Source organism: Oryza glaberrima, chromosome 1 (genome assembly GCF_000147395.1).
Source record: "Oryza glaberrima chromosome 1, OglaRS2, whole genome shotgun sequence".
NCBI classification, from domain to species: Eukaryota; Viridiplantae; Streptophyta; class Magnoliopsida; order Poales; family Poaceae; genus Oryza; species Oryza glaberrima.
In genome coordinates, this window is record NC_068326.1 from 2,322,530 (window position 1) to 2,336,947 (window position 14,418).

The following is a 14,418-nucleotide window of genomic DNA, read 5'->3' on the forward strand; positions in this document are numbered from 1 at the left end:
GTAGATTGAACTAGATGCTTCACTTGACAGTAGAAATAATCGTCTGTCACCTTCTGCAACAAAACAAAAGGAGCTAATCAGCTACTACTGCATTCTCTTCTGTAGAAGCTGGAATTTCAGAAGAAGAAAAAAGTTAGGCCGAAACAAAAGCCCAGAAGTTTGGAATTTTCTTTAGATGGGCCAGACCCACCAATGATGTTACAAGGCCCAGCCCGTTAAAGTTACATCTCGGCCCAATGGAAAAGTACACAGAGCTCGCCACTGTTTCAGTGTTAGGGCCCATATGGAGGCCGAAACTCTGAACCCGGCCTATTCCTAACGGCCCAAGTTAGTTCACCGTGGACCAGCCCAGGATCCTGGGCCATCCAAATGGGCCATTAGTATTTGGATTACTTGTCACAAAGCCTGTGAGCTCATGAGCGCCAGTAAGAGGCATTTTGCACCTATAATATTATTATTATTACACTTCTGTCATGGAATTTTAGGCAGAATCAGAGTTTTTGACATGATAGAAGTCTAGGAAACTTTCAGATAGATACATGAATTCCTGCTCCTCACCATTTGTTGACTGGTAATTTTTTTCCAGCATTACTTCTACAAGATTACGCATTCCAAAAACTGGTGCAAAAACAATTGCTCCTTCAACCCCACTCAATATATAAATTTCAAAACCTTTCAGCACATGAATTGAATTCCTAAGCCCTAACAAGTAACAACCACCCCTCCAAACCTTGTTCTCTTCAAGGAGAGAACAGAAAGAATGTTAATATATACATGAGGATAATAGCATTCCACCATATAGAACAGCTAAACCAACAAAATTTTTAGGGGCAAAATAAAAAAACTAGCTAGGCTCAAAACTTTGCAAGCTGAAGAGTGAACTCTGTCAGAAGCCTGTCAAACACAAAGTCTGCCAACATGTTCCCCAAGTGATCAGCATCTCTCTGAAAATTCACCCAGTGATCGTTCTTGGATAGATCATTCGACAAAATTGTGTCAATTTCTATGCTGGAATGTGGCTGTTCATCCAGATGGCAGCTTACTTTAGACCACAATTCCTTGAGGGCATGGTTTCCCACAGGTTTCGGTCTATCAAAAGACGAAAACCGGGAGAGCAAGGACTTGGAAACAGAATATTTCTTGTAGATGTCGAGCAACACTTCATTTGTCAAGTCAGACAGAAGTAGCTGATCAGCTGACATCTCAGTGAAATCAAATGCAGCGGCAGCAGCCTCGTAGTGTTGGCAATCCTCTTCTTGGAGAACTGTAATGTTCTGTGAGCACCATTCATCAAATAGTACTTCATTGCGGAAGCTTGATTTCATGAATATATTCTTCACATAGATCAACCCATCTTCATTCTTTGGATCTGCTTGGAGAGAGCTTAGTTCATCAGAGTCACTTTCTTGAACATTTTTGTGACCCAGGCCAGCAGTTGAAAGTTCCATGGAAGTGCTGGTATTGAGATCCATATCAGCTGAATCATCGGTATCACTTAAATGGAGGACTCTTGGCTTCAACGACGAATCTGCAAAAGGAAAAGGAAAAAAAAAACTCAATTTAAAATTGAAGCTGAAGCTTGAAACAAAAGCTAATTAAATGATTTTTTTTAATGATTGAACTGTATTAGACTTTTTAATGTCCCCTGCAACTCATAAAGTAAAAATACTTGATCTGGCTACCTTTATGTAAATTTAATTCAGACACTTACAGTGACAGGTCACTGAAGCTCCAAAATCAAAGGCTCTAAACTAAACATCGTATTTTTTTCAAATTATAGAAAACTAATGTATGTATGTAAGTTTTCTGCTACTAAACGGAAATCTCACCATCCAGGATTGTATATTTCACTGGACTAGCAGGATCATCTGGGAAGGTCATGTCAAGAACAGACATTGGACTATCAGTTTCTTGTTCACAGCTTAGATTTATCTCAGCTTCAATTTCTTGACTGGGACGAGGAACACAAAAAGTACCTTCTCTTGACTTCAGAACATCGGATGAATGAATTTGTTTGTCATCTGAAGTTGTTGTATGTTCTTCTGAAATCCTTCCGTCTTCTGAAACTTTAGTAGTATGCATACCTGCTTCTGTTGACAAATTAGTATGGTCATCGTCACAAGTTGTTCCATGTTCTTCTGGGACATCAATTTCTTCTGATTTTGAATGAACAGTACACATATTATCTTCAGTTGATGAGTGAACCTGATCGTCATCACAAGTTGCTACATGCCCCTGTGTAATATCAATCACTTCTGAAAGTAAAGGGGGAGTACATATATTAGCTTCAGTTGACACAGAAACACCACACTTTTTGTCAACGATGTACTCTTCGATTAACACAGTATTTTCAGAGCCATCAACATCCTTATGACCAGAGATCTCATCCATAGCAGCATCCACATCTCCATCCACAATAATTCTCTCTGGAACATATGGTGCCAAGGCATGTTCTGGGATCACGAGATTTTCAGCAGTCATAACCAAACTCTGCAACCCAGTCATCACAGCAGGCGCATCCAAAGAATGATCCCTAGTAGATTTTGAACTTGTCAGCCTCCTCTTCGACTGGTTGCTTGAAATAGAATCCAGCAAGTGAGAATATTTCTCCAATGATTCAGTGAGGGAACGTGAACGCCGAAAACCTTGGTTTACAGGTCTTTTTGCAGCAGTTACAGTATAAGATTTCAAACCATCCCTGTCATATGTGGCGGAGGCTGACCGGGAAAGTCCTTCTTTAATTACATCTTCAGATGCCTTATGTCCATAAGGGACCTTATGAAGAACTCCATCCATTGAAATGCTACGGTGGCTCCTTTGTTTCACATGAATGTCACCTCTCTTTAGAAGCGAAGAACTTGTATCATTATCGCAACCATCCTGGGTGTTGAATGTAGCATTTTGGATATTTGTATCTGTGGAATTTGGCATAATACTTTGTGAAGAACCATCACCATTGGAAGCAGATTCACCATCAAGAACATACTCATTGCTTTCCAGGTAATGTATTGAAAGGGTACGGAGTAGCTTCGGTGCAACAGGAAGCATCTTTTCTTTATGGCCTTCCTTTCCATACAGCTTTTTTAGAATCAAGGAGCCCAAACTTCCCTTACCAGAACTCTTTTTTGAAGACTTGTTTTTCTTTGTTGTCTGTAATAGGAGAAATGAAAACAACGTGATAAGCCAACTCCAATATGTAATAAATATTGACTATATGTGGGGGGTTTTTTTACGTAACTATATGTGGTTTTGGAGGAGACAAGTACTACCTCCGTTTCAGGTTATAAGACTTTCTAGCATTGCCCACATTCATATATATGTTAATGAATCTAGACATATATGTGTGCCTAGATTCATTAACATTTATATGAATGTGAGCAATGCTAGAAAGTCTTATAACCTGAAACGGAGGAAGTAATACTTATGGAAATTTCCTATGTGGATTATGTAATGTCGTGGAAATTTCCTATACGTATATTATGCTTATAAATAATTTCTGATCCAAAAAAGTTCTAGAAATATTGTAATAAACTACTGAAACTAGATGCTCATAGTATGTACTGTAGTCTGAAGAAGTTTAAGGAATTTTTTTTAGATAATGGATTTTCATTAATCCGGCCTCTATATCCACGAGGGATATACACAGCCAAGAAGTTTAAGAAATTATAACCAAAATGTAAAAAAAAGAAGTGTTTGAATGCTTGCTTGAACAGGATGAAGCAACTTGTATGTACCTCAGTGTGTTTGTCATCGTCCATGACACTAGTGTCTTCATCTTTCAGTGGAACATATGAACCTCGGCGTCTACTTCCTACAATTATTTTTTCATCTAATGCAAATTATAATCGTGCAAGGAGAATAATTTATAATAAAAATCATAATCAAAGCAGAACACTGTTTTGGTAAGTTTTACATAACAAGGAATTAAGTATCTACTGTACTACCACTAAGAGTCAAATAGTAAATTTCACACTGTTTTAGTAATATTGCTCATGAGAAGGCCCCTGGGGTATTCCGGCTAGCACCACAAGGTAGTGGGCTAGCCGGCCCGGGTTCGAGCCTCACTCCTCTTAATAATTTCTTATATGAGAGCCCCTCCTCTCATATCCGATGGGTTTTTTATGGTAATATTTCTCATAAGTTACATAACTTGCCTAAATATCAAATGGAAGAGAAGCGCTTGCTAGCGCAGTGGCAGAGGTATGCGGATTCAACCCCGAAGTCCCGTGTTCGACTCTAGTGCATTTCTTCTTAATTAATTGACACCAAGTTCCTCTTTAGTGTCCAGCGTTTCTAGAGAAGCGCCTTGCTAGCACAGTGGCAGGGGTGCGTGAATTCAACCCTCGCATTTCTTCTTAATTAATTGGCACCAAGTTTCTCCTTGGTGTCTTGTGTGTTTTTTTTTTCCAAGCAAAAAACCTTTCCAACCACATGAATTTGCACAGTTGTATTATTCAACTACACTCTGTTGCACCATAGTATTCAAGGTCCTATAGCAACTATCAGGTAACAAAAAAATGAAGCAGTAAACTTACCACCACTGCCTTTTCCCTGACTCTGTTTCTTGTCAGAGATCATCTTAGTGGATCGCAGGCGGCGACGGAAGCCAAAGAACTGAAGAATGCTCCATCGGCGCCCATGGAGTTCCTTCCCATAAAACGCGGAGTCCTGATGGTGCAACAGCTGGGCCATTTGGTGTTAGCCCGTCAACAAAGGTAGGAGGAGTGGTTCCTTATAAGCACCACCTTTGCAGAATAAGGAACAATTCCTCAACTTTTCTTTAAACCTGTCATGAACAGACTGACCACCGATTAACAACTTAGCGAATAACACGCATAATATCATTTCAAGTACAAATAAATTATTGCCTGAATAGCAAACTGGAACTCTGGAAAAGTGCAGCCAAACAAATTTAATACAGAAAAAAGATGTTCTCCAACCAAGTATCCATAAAATCGGCTAGCCAAAGGCAGATGTTAATCATGAGGAAACACATAAACCATAATCAATGAACAAAGCTAATAGAAAACAAGTTAAGAAGGCCCTTTGCTGCCTTTCAGACAAAGAAACAGAAATGATGCTGACATAAGCACCTCTTTCTGAAAACATGCAGACAAACACCCACCAACAGCAACTAAACCATTTCTTAAGACACCAATTAAACCATATATCCATACATATCCTTGTTAGTTAGAATTTCAATTCCTAATCAATAATTAGGTGACAAGAAAATGAAATCTTCACAGGGGCAGGTACTTCAGTGAAGAAAAACACTGATTCCCACGGACAACGTATTTAAACCGTGTGGAAATGTTTCCACACTGCGCAAAATAAAGAAGACAAAGGAAGCTTCTAAGGAAACATGGTGAACAAGCACAGGGAAATCTCACATACTATAAAGCAACAGACATTGTTTTCAGTATTTTATTGAGAAAATAAGAAAAGAAAATGACCATGGACAGGTAATTAAAATTTCAAATTAAACAGAATCACATAGGAGAACCTACGTAGGGCGTGGGGTTCAGATAAATCTTTTTGGAAACAAACTTTACGGATTAATCCGACGAAAAGGAATAAATCCAAGGCCGGATGAATCCGGAGGAAACTGCATGTACGGATTAACGGAGGAAAGAAATCAATCAAGGCCGGATGGGGCAAAGAGTGAGATTGGCATCACAAAACCATTCGCAAATCATCAAAACGGACGTCGTTAAACACTCCCTTTTACTAATCCAAACAAAACGATGAACAAACCATCTCCTTTTCTCCCCCAAACAAAAAAAAAGAAAAAAAAAACAAAGAAACCAAACAGAAACGTATGCGAGAGACCACCTGAGATCCGAGATGAAGCCTCACAAACCCTCCAGCTCCAGCTTATCCAAAAAAAACCGAAACATAAACCGACTCACGCCTTTCCACAAACAGATTAAACGCACGCCGCTGCCATCAAGAACCCACAAAACCGGCCGCAAAGAAACCTCCTTTTATTTCTGCAAACGAACCTTCGATTTCAGATGACGCCTGCAGCCGACGCAACCCAGAAAAAAAGGGATTTGGTGTCCGATTCGAGGGTTTGGTGGTGCTTTTGCCGCAAGGAGGGAGTTGGTGAAATGGAAAGTTGGAGGAAACGCGAATTCCCCGAATAAGAACGGGAGGAGGAAGAGGAAAGGATCGCAAGTGCGAGGAATGAGAAATTTGAGGGGGTTTTCTGATAAATTCCGGTCCTTAGCTGCCTGCCTGAATGGCGGGTGCTGGTAGTTGAAAACTTCCATTCTCTTTTGGCAGTTATCAGTTTGATCTCCTCTCTTTTTCTTTTTTCTTTTAATAAGAAAAAAAGTATTTTTGTTTTATGGTAAGCTGGTTATTTTTTTCGAGTACAAGTTGAACGCGCACACGCAGATACACCACACGCGTGTCCACACACACTCAGAGTTGAGTTCGTGGTTTATCTGGTTATTATTGTCCATATGTAAAAATTAATAGCACGCAGATTTTCACTGAGCTTTTTTGGTATTGGAATATTTCATTAATGGATGAAGATATACATGTGTTTGTATTTTTCTTGCTTAAAAATATTTTTTTTCTTTTCTGATATGTTTATAAAAATACATGAATTTTTTTCTTCTTTCATTGGCAAGGTTTTAATAAAATGGTTGGAATTGCATCTCTTTCCTATCGTGATCGAGTTGCAGCTGAGAATTCACATATGAATGAACTGGCAAAAGGTTACAGGAAAAGATGAGATGGCTGTCCTTGTCAGATATTAAGCCAGCGAATTAAGTGCACCAGCAATTTTATAAATTATAGAATCAATGCAAAGTATGGAGACAGTACATAGAACCGCGTTTCCGTCCAGCATGGTCATTATTGCCTGAACTTTTTAAGTATTTTTGGCTTTTGTTTCGAAAGCCTCCAAATCCTCCTTAATTCTGTACTCCTTTTTGCCAGACCAACCTCAAACACACTGTGTGCTTGTTTGTATTGTGGTGGACCCTAGGAAAAAAAAGTTGGTATGAATTTGACCACTCCATGGATCTCTTTTGTGTGTGTTAAATTGTGAAGTTGTCCTCTTCATGGATATTTTGTAAGATCTCAGTGAATATTTGAGAGAAGAATAATCGTGGTCAGGAGTTTTTTAAGCAGCCACATAAGTGTCCGTGGACTGATAGTCATTAGTGTGTTTGCTATGTTTACCAAAAAAACATTGTAAAATTTAGATTGTATCCTAGCTATGCAAACATTGCAAAGGCCAAGAGCGATTTTAAAATGGTTGTATTTGTATCACCTTGGTATAATTATCTTGATATTAATAAAAGATTCATTTATTGAAAAGATGTATTTGTGATATCTATGAATTTTCTCTTGGTCTATGTTGACCTGCTCAATGCTCAGGGTAGTACATGCAGCTCCAATCAAACTTGGCATGCCATCTTCAGTGGAAATCATATCCTTTTATTCCTTTTGCTAGTTATCTTTGACGTATGGAACTTCTCCATCGTATAAATAGAGAGAAAATAAAAAAAAGACCTGCAAAAGGAAAATAATTTTAGATGAAAACATAAGTGATAGGAAAGAGTAAAGATGTGCGACCTTGTGCTGACTTGTTCTAGCCTTCTAGGCCAGTAGTTATCACAACAGAGTATTACTAGTACACATCGCATCGCTAATCAAGATATCAAAATCAAGACCAGCCTTTTCTTCCACCACATGTTCATTGTTAATGAAAGTGACCTGGCTTAATCTTTACTTAATTACTGCCTCCAGAATGCTATCGCCCATGATTGCTTCTAGTCATCACTAGGATTGCTGCGCTGCAATGCCATGAAGAATTGTCTCACTTTATCATGACTAATTTGAGACCTGCATGCTGCATCATCTTCAGAGTAAAAATACTTAATCTTTTGAGCACTAACTACAAAGTCAACTACCAACTTTGGAGTAAAAAGTCAACTTTGGATTTGCTGAATACATGATAGATTCCAAAGCCTCGTTTGAAATATGGATTTTTTTTCCTCTTTTTTTTCCCTGATTGTTGCATGAATTTGATAAATTCAGGTAAAATTCCTTAGTTACAAACAGATCTCCCAGTTGATAATTCTGCTGCTAAATTCGTGTGCTCACAGATCTCCATCAAATGCAATTGACCAGCTGTCATGTAGCGACCAAATAGCTGTAAATTTGTTGAGATGAAACTGACTATTTTTATTCAAATGGTGCAGAAAAATCTACCAAAACAAGTTGGAATTGACCGGATGATTCTATCTGGAAGCATTGCAATTGACTGGTTACCAGTTGCTAGTACTACCTACTGTGCTCTGCAACTTGTGGCTTGTACTAGCTGACCATGCAACTACAGATCATCGGCGACAACAAGACACCATATTGATTTAGTTTACTTAATTTTTGAACAAAATAGAGCATACGAAAGTGATGGTCAGCATGAACTCTTGTGGTCAAACCGGCTACTGGGACTGTAGGTCTTTGTACATTTCATATGAAACATACGGCCTCTTTAAAATATTTGCAGGTCACTGAACGAATCTCGGATGAGATCGTAGTACTTGATTGGCCGAGCTCCAGCTCACAGTTCGATTACACAACTTCATTTCGACAAAAATGAGGTCAGAACATGATTTTGAGAAGGAATTGTTTGAGTTGTTACTATGAACTTGGATTCTGCTGCTCATTATTCTTTGGCCAAATTACAGTAGTCATAGTCTCATGGAGACTAACGGTCAGAGTAAAACAAAATGCGGTCAGTCTTTTTGCAAGAAAAAAAAAGGTGATCTGCAAGAAGTCCACATAGGAGAATTTTGAACAGGATTCCTTAGGCCCAGTTTGGAACATGGGATTTTTTAGGAATTTGCTTAGGATTAGATCCAAACACTCATGTTTCATCACCACATATTTTACAGTTACATGTGTTTTCAATTCCGTAATTTTTCCACTTTACGCTCTTTCTTGTTCCTATGTTTTTCCTGTTCATGTGTTCTCCGTTCCTTTGTTCCAAACATGTCCTTAAAAACACGTCCAGAACAGTGATAACTGATGACAAACTCACGAGTAAAGTTCTTGGTACAAAATATGTATGTGAGTATGTGACTATGTCACCCAGGGAAGCAAGAAAAAGGAAACAGCACCAATGTACACCACGAAGCTAGTATATACTTTGTAATCAAATCGACGACTTCTGGTAAGGTTTTTCAGAGGACAACAGGCAACAATGTCAAGCATGAAAATGGCAGGCTTCAGCTGAGAAGGACAGAATAGGACAGCAATTCCAGGCGTCAAAATGAAATTATGATCGCATTACTACTGCTTGGACAAATGGACAAGAAGTCAATAAGCTGATATCAGATGAAACTTGTATTGTATTTAACCATTACAACAGGGCCAATGCAAACTCAAAGAGAAGTTCAACAATAGCTAAGAGGGATTCCATTGTGGACTAGATATTTTAGATCATAGAATAGAAGTGGTACACTGAAGGCTTCAACTTCCGAACACTGAGACCAGACCAAAGATTCAATCCCATGTGGCCATCGTGCTGACACCAACTCCTTACAGGAATGGTGGAAGAATCACCCATCGCCGAGGATACTTCGGCCTCCCTTCCTTGCCATCGAACAACTGCAAAATAAGAAATATCAGTAAATCTGTGCAATGATAACATTGTTCAGCACTTCAGCGCAGGAGAAAAAAGAAACCGTGCTTGCCTTCTTTAGACGGCGGTGCTTTCCAAGTGCCCAGTTGGTCATGATACTCGCTGCCACAACAAGGAAGATGTAACCTGCCACAGTCTGTGTGGCAATGTTGAACCCAAGCCATTGGTAGATCTCAGTGGTATAGTTTGCGCATGTCACTATGTTGAACAGGAAGCCACGAGGAATCTGATAGCCACCATTACCACTCGGACTTCTGAGGTTCCTCAGCAGGATATGGCAATAAAAGTTTGCAATTTGGCAGAGAATCCCAAATCCAAACCCAATCTTCATCTGCAATTCACTCACAGGGGTGTAAAGCGGGTGGTTGCAGTAGTAAGCAATGTAAGCTCCAAAGGTCCAGTAGTAGGCACAGTTCCTGAAGACATTTGATACAGGAGAAGTCGCGTGGCTGAAGCGGTGAACAAAGAACGTCTCCATGATCCTCTTGAAGTAGTGGAAACACCAATAGTACATGGCGTAAGTCTGGACAGGATGCATGACCCGCTCTCCCTCGTATCCGAAATATTTGTAGACAGGCAAGTAATAGAACATGGGGTAGATAAGAAGAGGACCCAAGTATTCAAAGAAGAACAGCGTGCTGTAGAAGACCTGTGGGCCTAAATCCTTAAAGACCACTGTCAGGGATCCAGAACCCTTTTCGCAGTATTCTGATAGGCTGGCCTTTGCACTAAGGACAACTGGCTTTCCTGATTTTCCAGGTTGGATAGGGAGGGTGAGCCGCTGCCTAGCAGGGTAATACTTCTTAGCTGCATGGTGTAAAACCAAGAGGTTAGCAACTCATAGAACACATTGAAAGCATGCATTCTAAGAGAAGCAAGGTATAATAAAATAGTTTTTTTTTTAAACATCCAGCTAGCCCATTCATGATTCACCCAAAGTAATCAAACTGAGTTTTCTGTATATGTAAGATCAAAGATTATGATCTACATTAGCAACTAATGCTGCAATCTTTCAGTTAGAATAAGATTAGTTTGCATTTGCAATCTTGCACTGGTCAGTAATCACTAGATGTACTTGGATTCCACACTTTGGTTCATCTATTACGGTGCATGTTTGGTGTACTAACATGCACTTGAGGGCAGTGATAGGAAATAAAACTACTTAGGAAGATTTTAAACAGTACTTATAACCATATATCATGATGTATCTTCTCGCTCTACTACATCTCTACCACATTGCAGGACCTCTTCTTTACTCTTGAGGGTCCAACATGAATAATAAATTCCTTGTGAACATCACCTCAGGATAACATTATGGCAACTTAATAGACTAACATGCAAATGCGCCAGTCTGGCACAAGCAAGAAGATGGTGCTTATAATTGTGACAATAAATACCATAATGACATAGAATAGAGGTTCTTGATAGCCAGCTTAGCTAAAGTTTGATAAGCAGTAAATTACGTTGTCTGTCATTGATAATGCTACATCAGCATAGGTTATGAGTTAAAACGGACACTAGGTGGTGACTTAAGAGTGACTGACAGGAGCACACAAAATGACAGGGGAATTAGCTTCCTGATTCAAGGCTCAAAAAGGAAGAACCATCAGCAGACAGGGCTGAAATAGAAATGGTTTTACAGAAATAAGACAACTAGTTGCTCGAATCAGCATGACCCCTTCATCAGGGTAAGGCACAGCACCAAATATCATGAAACACTCAAAATAGGCTTTATCACAAGCAAATTTGAACATGATACAGAAAACAAATGCAGACAGTAAAAACACTTCCAATTTCTTCAACAATAGCATATTATACTCAATGCTTGTGCCGTACATATGACAGAGACAGTCTTAGTAAAAAGTGTGAACTTTTAGTATTACATTTGTTGTTTATTTCAGTAAACCATGTGTGCATATTTCAAATTAGGCAGTTTTCAACATAACGAATATTAGCTGGCTACAGTATATCAACTAACTATCGCCCTTTGTTTATGAAAGATTGGAAGCTATTTTCAACATACAGGTCTTCCTAAAATCATTTTGGCATACAGTCAATAGTATATTGCCAAGTTAGTTCAACCACGTTTCCTGTTTCCATCATTCCATGTAATCTATCCTTTTTAAGATTTCTTTCACTCTGCAAAGGTATACGAATATTAAAAAGTGCACACACAAAGCTTGTGAGCGAGTAGAGGTTGATAGCCAACTCCATCCTACCTAAGCAGATCCTAACAACCTGTAGGCTGCAGCAACCAAAAGAATCCTTGCCAGTACTGGCAAAGTGGCAAGCTCTAGTCAACCAATCAAAATGAACCAAGGGCGAACACAATTATTATATCGATGTACTGTTTTCATGTTCCAAACACTAGGTTCGCTACGAACATAATATTCAGTCAGTTGTTTACCTTTTCAGCTTATAAATACTAGCCTAAATATCAATTATTATCTGCAACTCCCAAACCAACATGGTCCATGTACTGATATACACCATAAATCAGACTTCTCTGATGGCTAACACTCGCAAGTTTGAGTCAAAGCATCAACAGTACCCCGGGGTGAAACGCTCTTGGATTAATGGAAGTGCAGAAAATCCTTTCTTTAACTCTCTTTTAATGAATTAAATAAGTGCAACAGTGATTACTCCTGATGACCATACTAATTAACTCCCAAAATGTCAGATTTGGACATACTGGCCAAACTCAATCGACGCTTCCAAAATTTAGAACTGTAGGATGTATTAAAAAAGGCAGTCGTAGTCTAACTACATAAAAAAACATATTTGCCTTAAAAAGGCCTTTAGCTTGAATTGAATGCAAACCCACTCATATGCATATATTCCTATCTTTTTCAACATGTAAATACGACCAAACCCTTCCAAAGAATGAGAAGATAACGAAGTGCAGGAGAGCCACTACAAGTACTACTCCTTTAACACATCAACAAACACAACCGTAAAACGGGAAATTTTGACGGGATCATTGCACTTACTCTTGGCATAGATGGCATCCTGCAGATCCGCGACCTTAGCCTGCAAAAGAAAAGAAAACAAGAACCCACGAATCAAACCTCAACCTCAAACCTTTCCACGAGATCTTAACCCCCCCCCCCCCCACACCCAAGAACCAAAACTCCAAACCCTCCCCCCTACAAGGCTGCAACACCAAAACCCATAATCCGCACCAAATTTCTCAATCAAGAACCTGACGAGCTCAAAAAAAAAAAAACGGAACGAATGGAGACGACATACCGAGTCCTTGAGCTCGACGCCGCCCCTGACCACCTCCCGGCCGCTCCGGGACACGACGGACACCTTCATCCCGCCGCCCACCGCGAGAGAGAGAGAGAGAGAGAGCTCGCGCTGCGGCCGCCGCTGCTGCTGCTGCTGCTCGTGCGGTGGAGACGAGGTGGGGATCGGGGAGTGGCCGGAGGAGGTGTATTTGATCCCGCGGGGGCAAGAAGGTGTGGGGCCCACGGGCCGCTGGGCCGTTGGACCCACCGGAGTTATGCGACGGATCCGGCCCTCTTGATTGTATGGACCCGGTCCATGGACCCCCAAAAGTAAAATTCAGTGTGCAAAAACACACCGTTTGATCACCGATTGCTTTCGGTTTTGTCGAAATTTGGGGTTTTGCGTATCTAGATCGTGCTAGTCATGACTGAGATTTGCGTAAATCTCTTGTTTTCTTTAACAGATTTGGATATCTTCCTGATCACAATAGCATGATTGTTCGTTTAGTCTAAATTGATTGTTCAATCACAAGTTCACAACTAGGCATATATTCTTCCACGTGGATACATGTGCTGACCAAAATGTGCAAAGAGTGTGGCATGCATTCCTGAAGCACACGCTCTTTGTACCATCGGTGAGACTCTATAATTACCTCCTTCACGTCTAGTTCGCACTAAAGTTTAAAAGTTTGGTTAAAATTGGTACGATATGATAGAAAAGGTGTGTGTATGAAATATTTAATGTTGAAAAGTTAAAAGTTTGTAAAAAAAACTTTGGAACTAAGCAGGGCCTAAAACAGAACAACATACAAGCAGGAACTTCGTGCAGGAAATGCTACTAGGAATTAGGAATTAGGATCATCATTCTTATCATAATACACCATCATTTGTGTTGATCATCTGCTTAAGAACTTGCAATAACACTCTGAAAGCAGTGGTTACTAGTAATTGATAGGGCCAGTCATGTTGTCAGTAAAAAAACTTGAGGTGGTGTATGGACATGGTTCTTCAGAGAAAGATGTCGGTACGATGCATGGAGACTGCGTCAGGGAAGGAGTTAAGGATTGCAGTTGGGAGGTAGGTAGCCCAACGGGCACCAACGCCGCCTGCAAAATCTTCCGTGCTGTCTGAAACTCTGAATCTGTGATGCAAAAAATTCCCTGAATAGCGAGACATTTTTTTCTTGTGAATTGTGAGATTTCGGAATGCCAGCAATGGCCGATCCATCACGATCAGTTCGGATCAAGAATCCATCAATGGAGACTGTTACCAGTAGGAAGGTGGAGTACATAACTATCAGCATTCAGCAGATGCTCGTGTGGAAAATTCAGGGTTCATTTTACCTGCATCATAAACAACAATAATTCATGTTTATTTGAGATAGTTAAAATTGATGGATTGAATAAATAGTTTGATCTTTTTATGGCTCTCCTACAAAATCAATCAGATATTTAACAAGTTATTCTGAGAAAATTTATATATTATTTTCCACGAACACATTGTTGAGAAGCTGGTCTAGAATAA

At 39.7% G+C, this 14,418-nt stretch overlaps 2 protein-coding genes across 5 annotated transcripts; both read right to left on the bottom strand.

Moving 5' to 3' along the window:
- Nucleotides 1-619: 619 nt before the first annotated feature.
- Nucleotides 620-6,215, bottom strand: LOC127754197 (uncharacterized). Of its 4 annotated transcripts, XM_052279704.1 has the most exons (6): nt 6,003-6,215; nt 4,536-4,786; nt 3,735-3,811; nt 1,977-3,150; nt 1,830-1,868; nt 620-1,528 (listed from the first exon to the last, which is right to left on the bottom strand). In XM_052279704.1, exons 2-6 carry the CDS (start codon nt 4,690-4,692, stop codon nt 855-857), a joined length of 2,121 nt encoding a protein of 706 aa, XP_052135664.1. In that variant the 5' UTR covers nt 4,693-4,786; nt 6,003-6,215; the 3' UTR covers nt 620-854. The 4 variants fall into 4 exon arrangements, with proteins under 4 accessions (XP_052135664.1, XP_052135671.1, XP_052135650.1 ...); XM_052279711.1 differs by lacking the exon at nt 1,830-1,868; XM_052279690.1 differs by having other exon boundaries at nt 1,830-3,150.
- A 3,068-nt stretch (nt 6,216-9,283) lies between these two features.
- Nucleotides 9,284-13,085, bottom strand: LOC127754923 (very-long-chain enoyl-CoA reductase). Its single transcript, XM_052280533.1, has 4 exons — nt 12,914-13,085; nt 12,655-12,694; nt 9,717-10,471; nt 9,284-9,630 (listed from the first exon to the last, which is right to left on the bottom strand). The coding sequence occupies exons 1-4, from the start codon at nt 12,980-12,982 to the stop codon at nt 9,562-9,564; spliced, it is 933 nt and encodes a 310-aa protein (XP_052136493.1). The 5' UTR covers nt 12,983-13,085; the 3' UTR covers nt 9,284-9,561.
- Between the last annotated feature and the right edge of the window lie 1,333 nt (nt 13,086-14,418).

Bases quoted from the DNA above. Each gene is read 5' to 3' on its own strand.
- LOC127754197 (XM_052279690.1), bottom strand. From the start codon at position 4,692: ATGGCCCAGCTGTTGCACCATCAGGACTCCGCGTTTTATGGGAAGGAA. The intron at 3,812-4,535 runs GTAAGTTTACTG...AAATAATTGTAG, and splicing joins TCAGGGAAAAGGCAGTGGTG to GAAGTAGACGCCGAGGTTCA. The intron at 1,529-1,829 runs GTGAGATTTCCG...TTCCTTTTGCAG, and splicing joins GAAATATACAATCCTGGATG to ATTCGTCGTTGAAGCCAAGA.
- LOC127754923 (XM_052280533.1), bottom strand. From the start codon at position 12,982: ATGAAGGTGTCCGTCGTGTCCCGGAGCGGCCGGGAGGTGGTCAGGGGC. The intron at 10,472-12,654 runs GTAAGTGCAATG...TACACCATGCAG, and splicing joins GGATGCCATCTATGCCAAGA to CTAAGAAGTATTACCCTGCT. The intron at 9,631-9,716 runs GCAAGCACGGTT...CTTATTTTGCAG, and splicing joins AGCACCGCCGTCTAAAGAAG to TTGTTCGATGGCAAGGAAGG.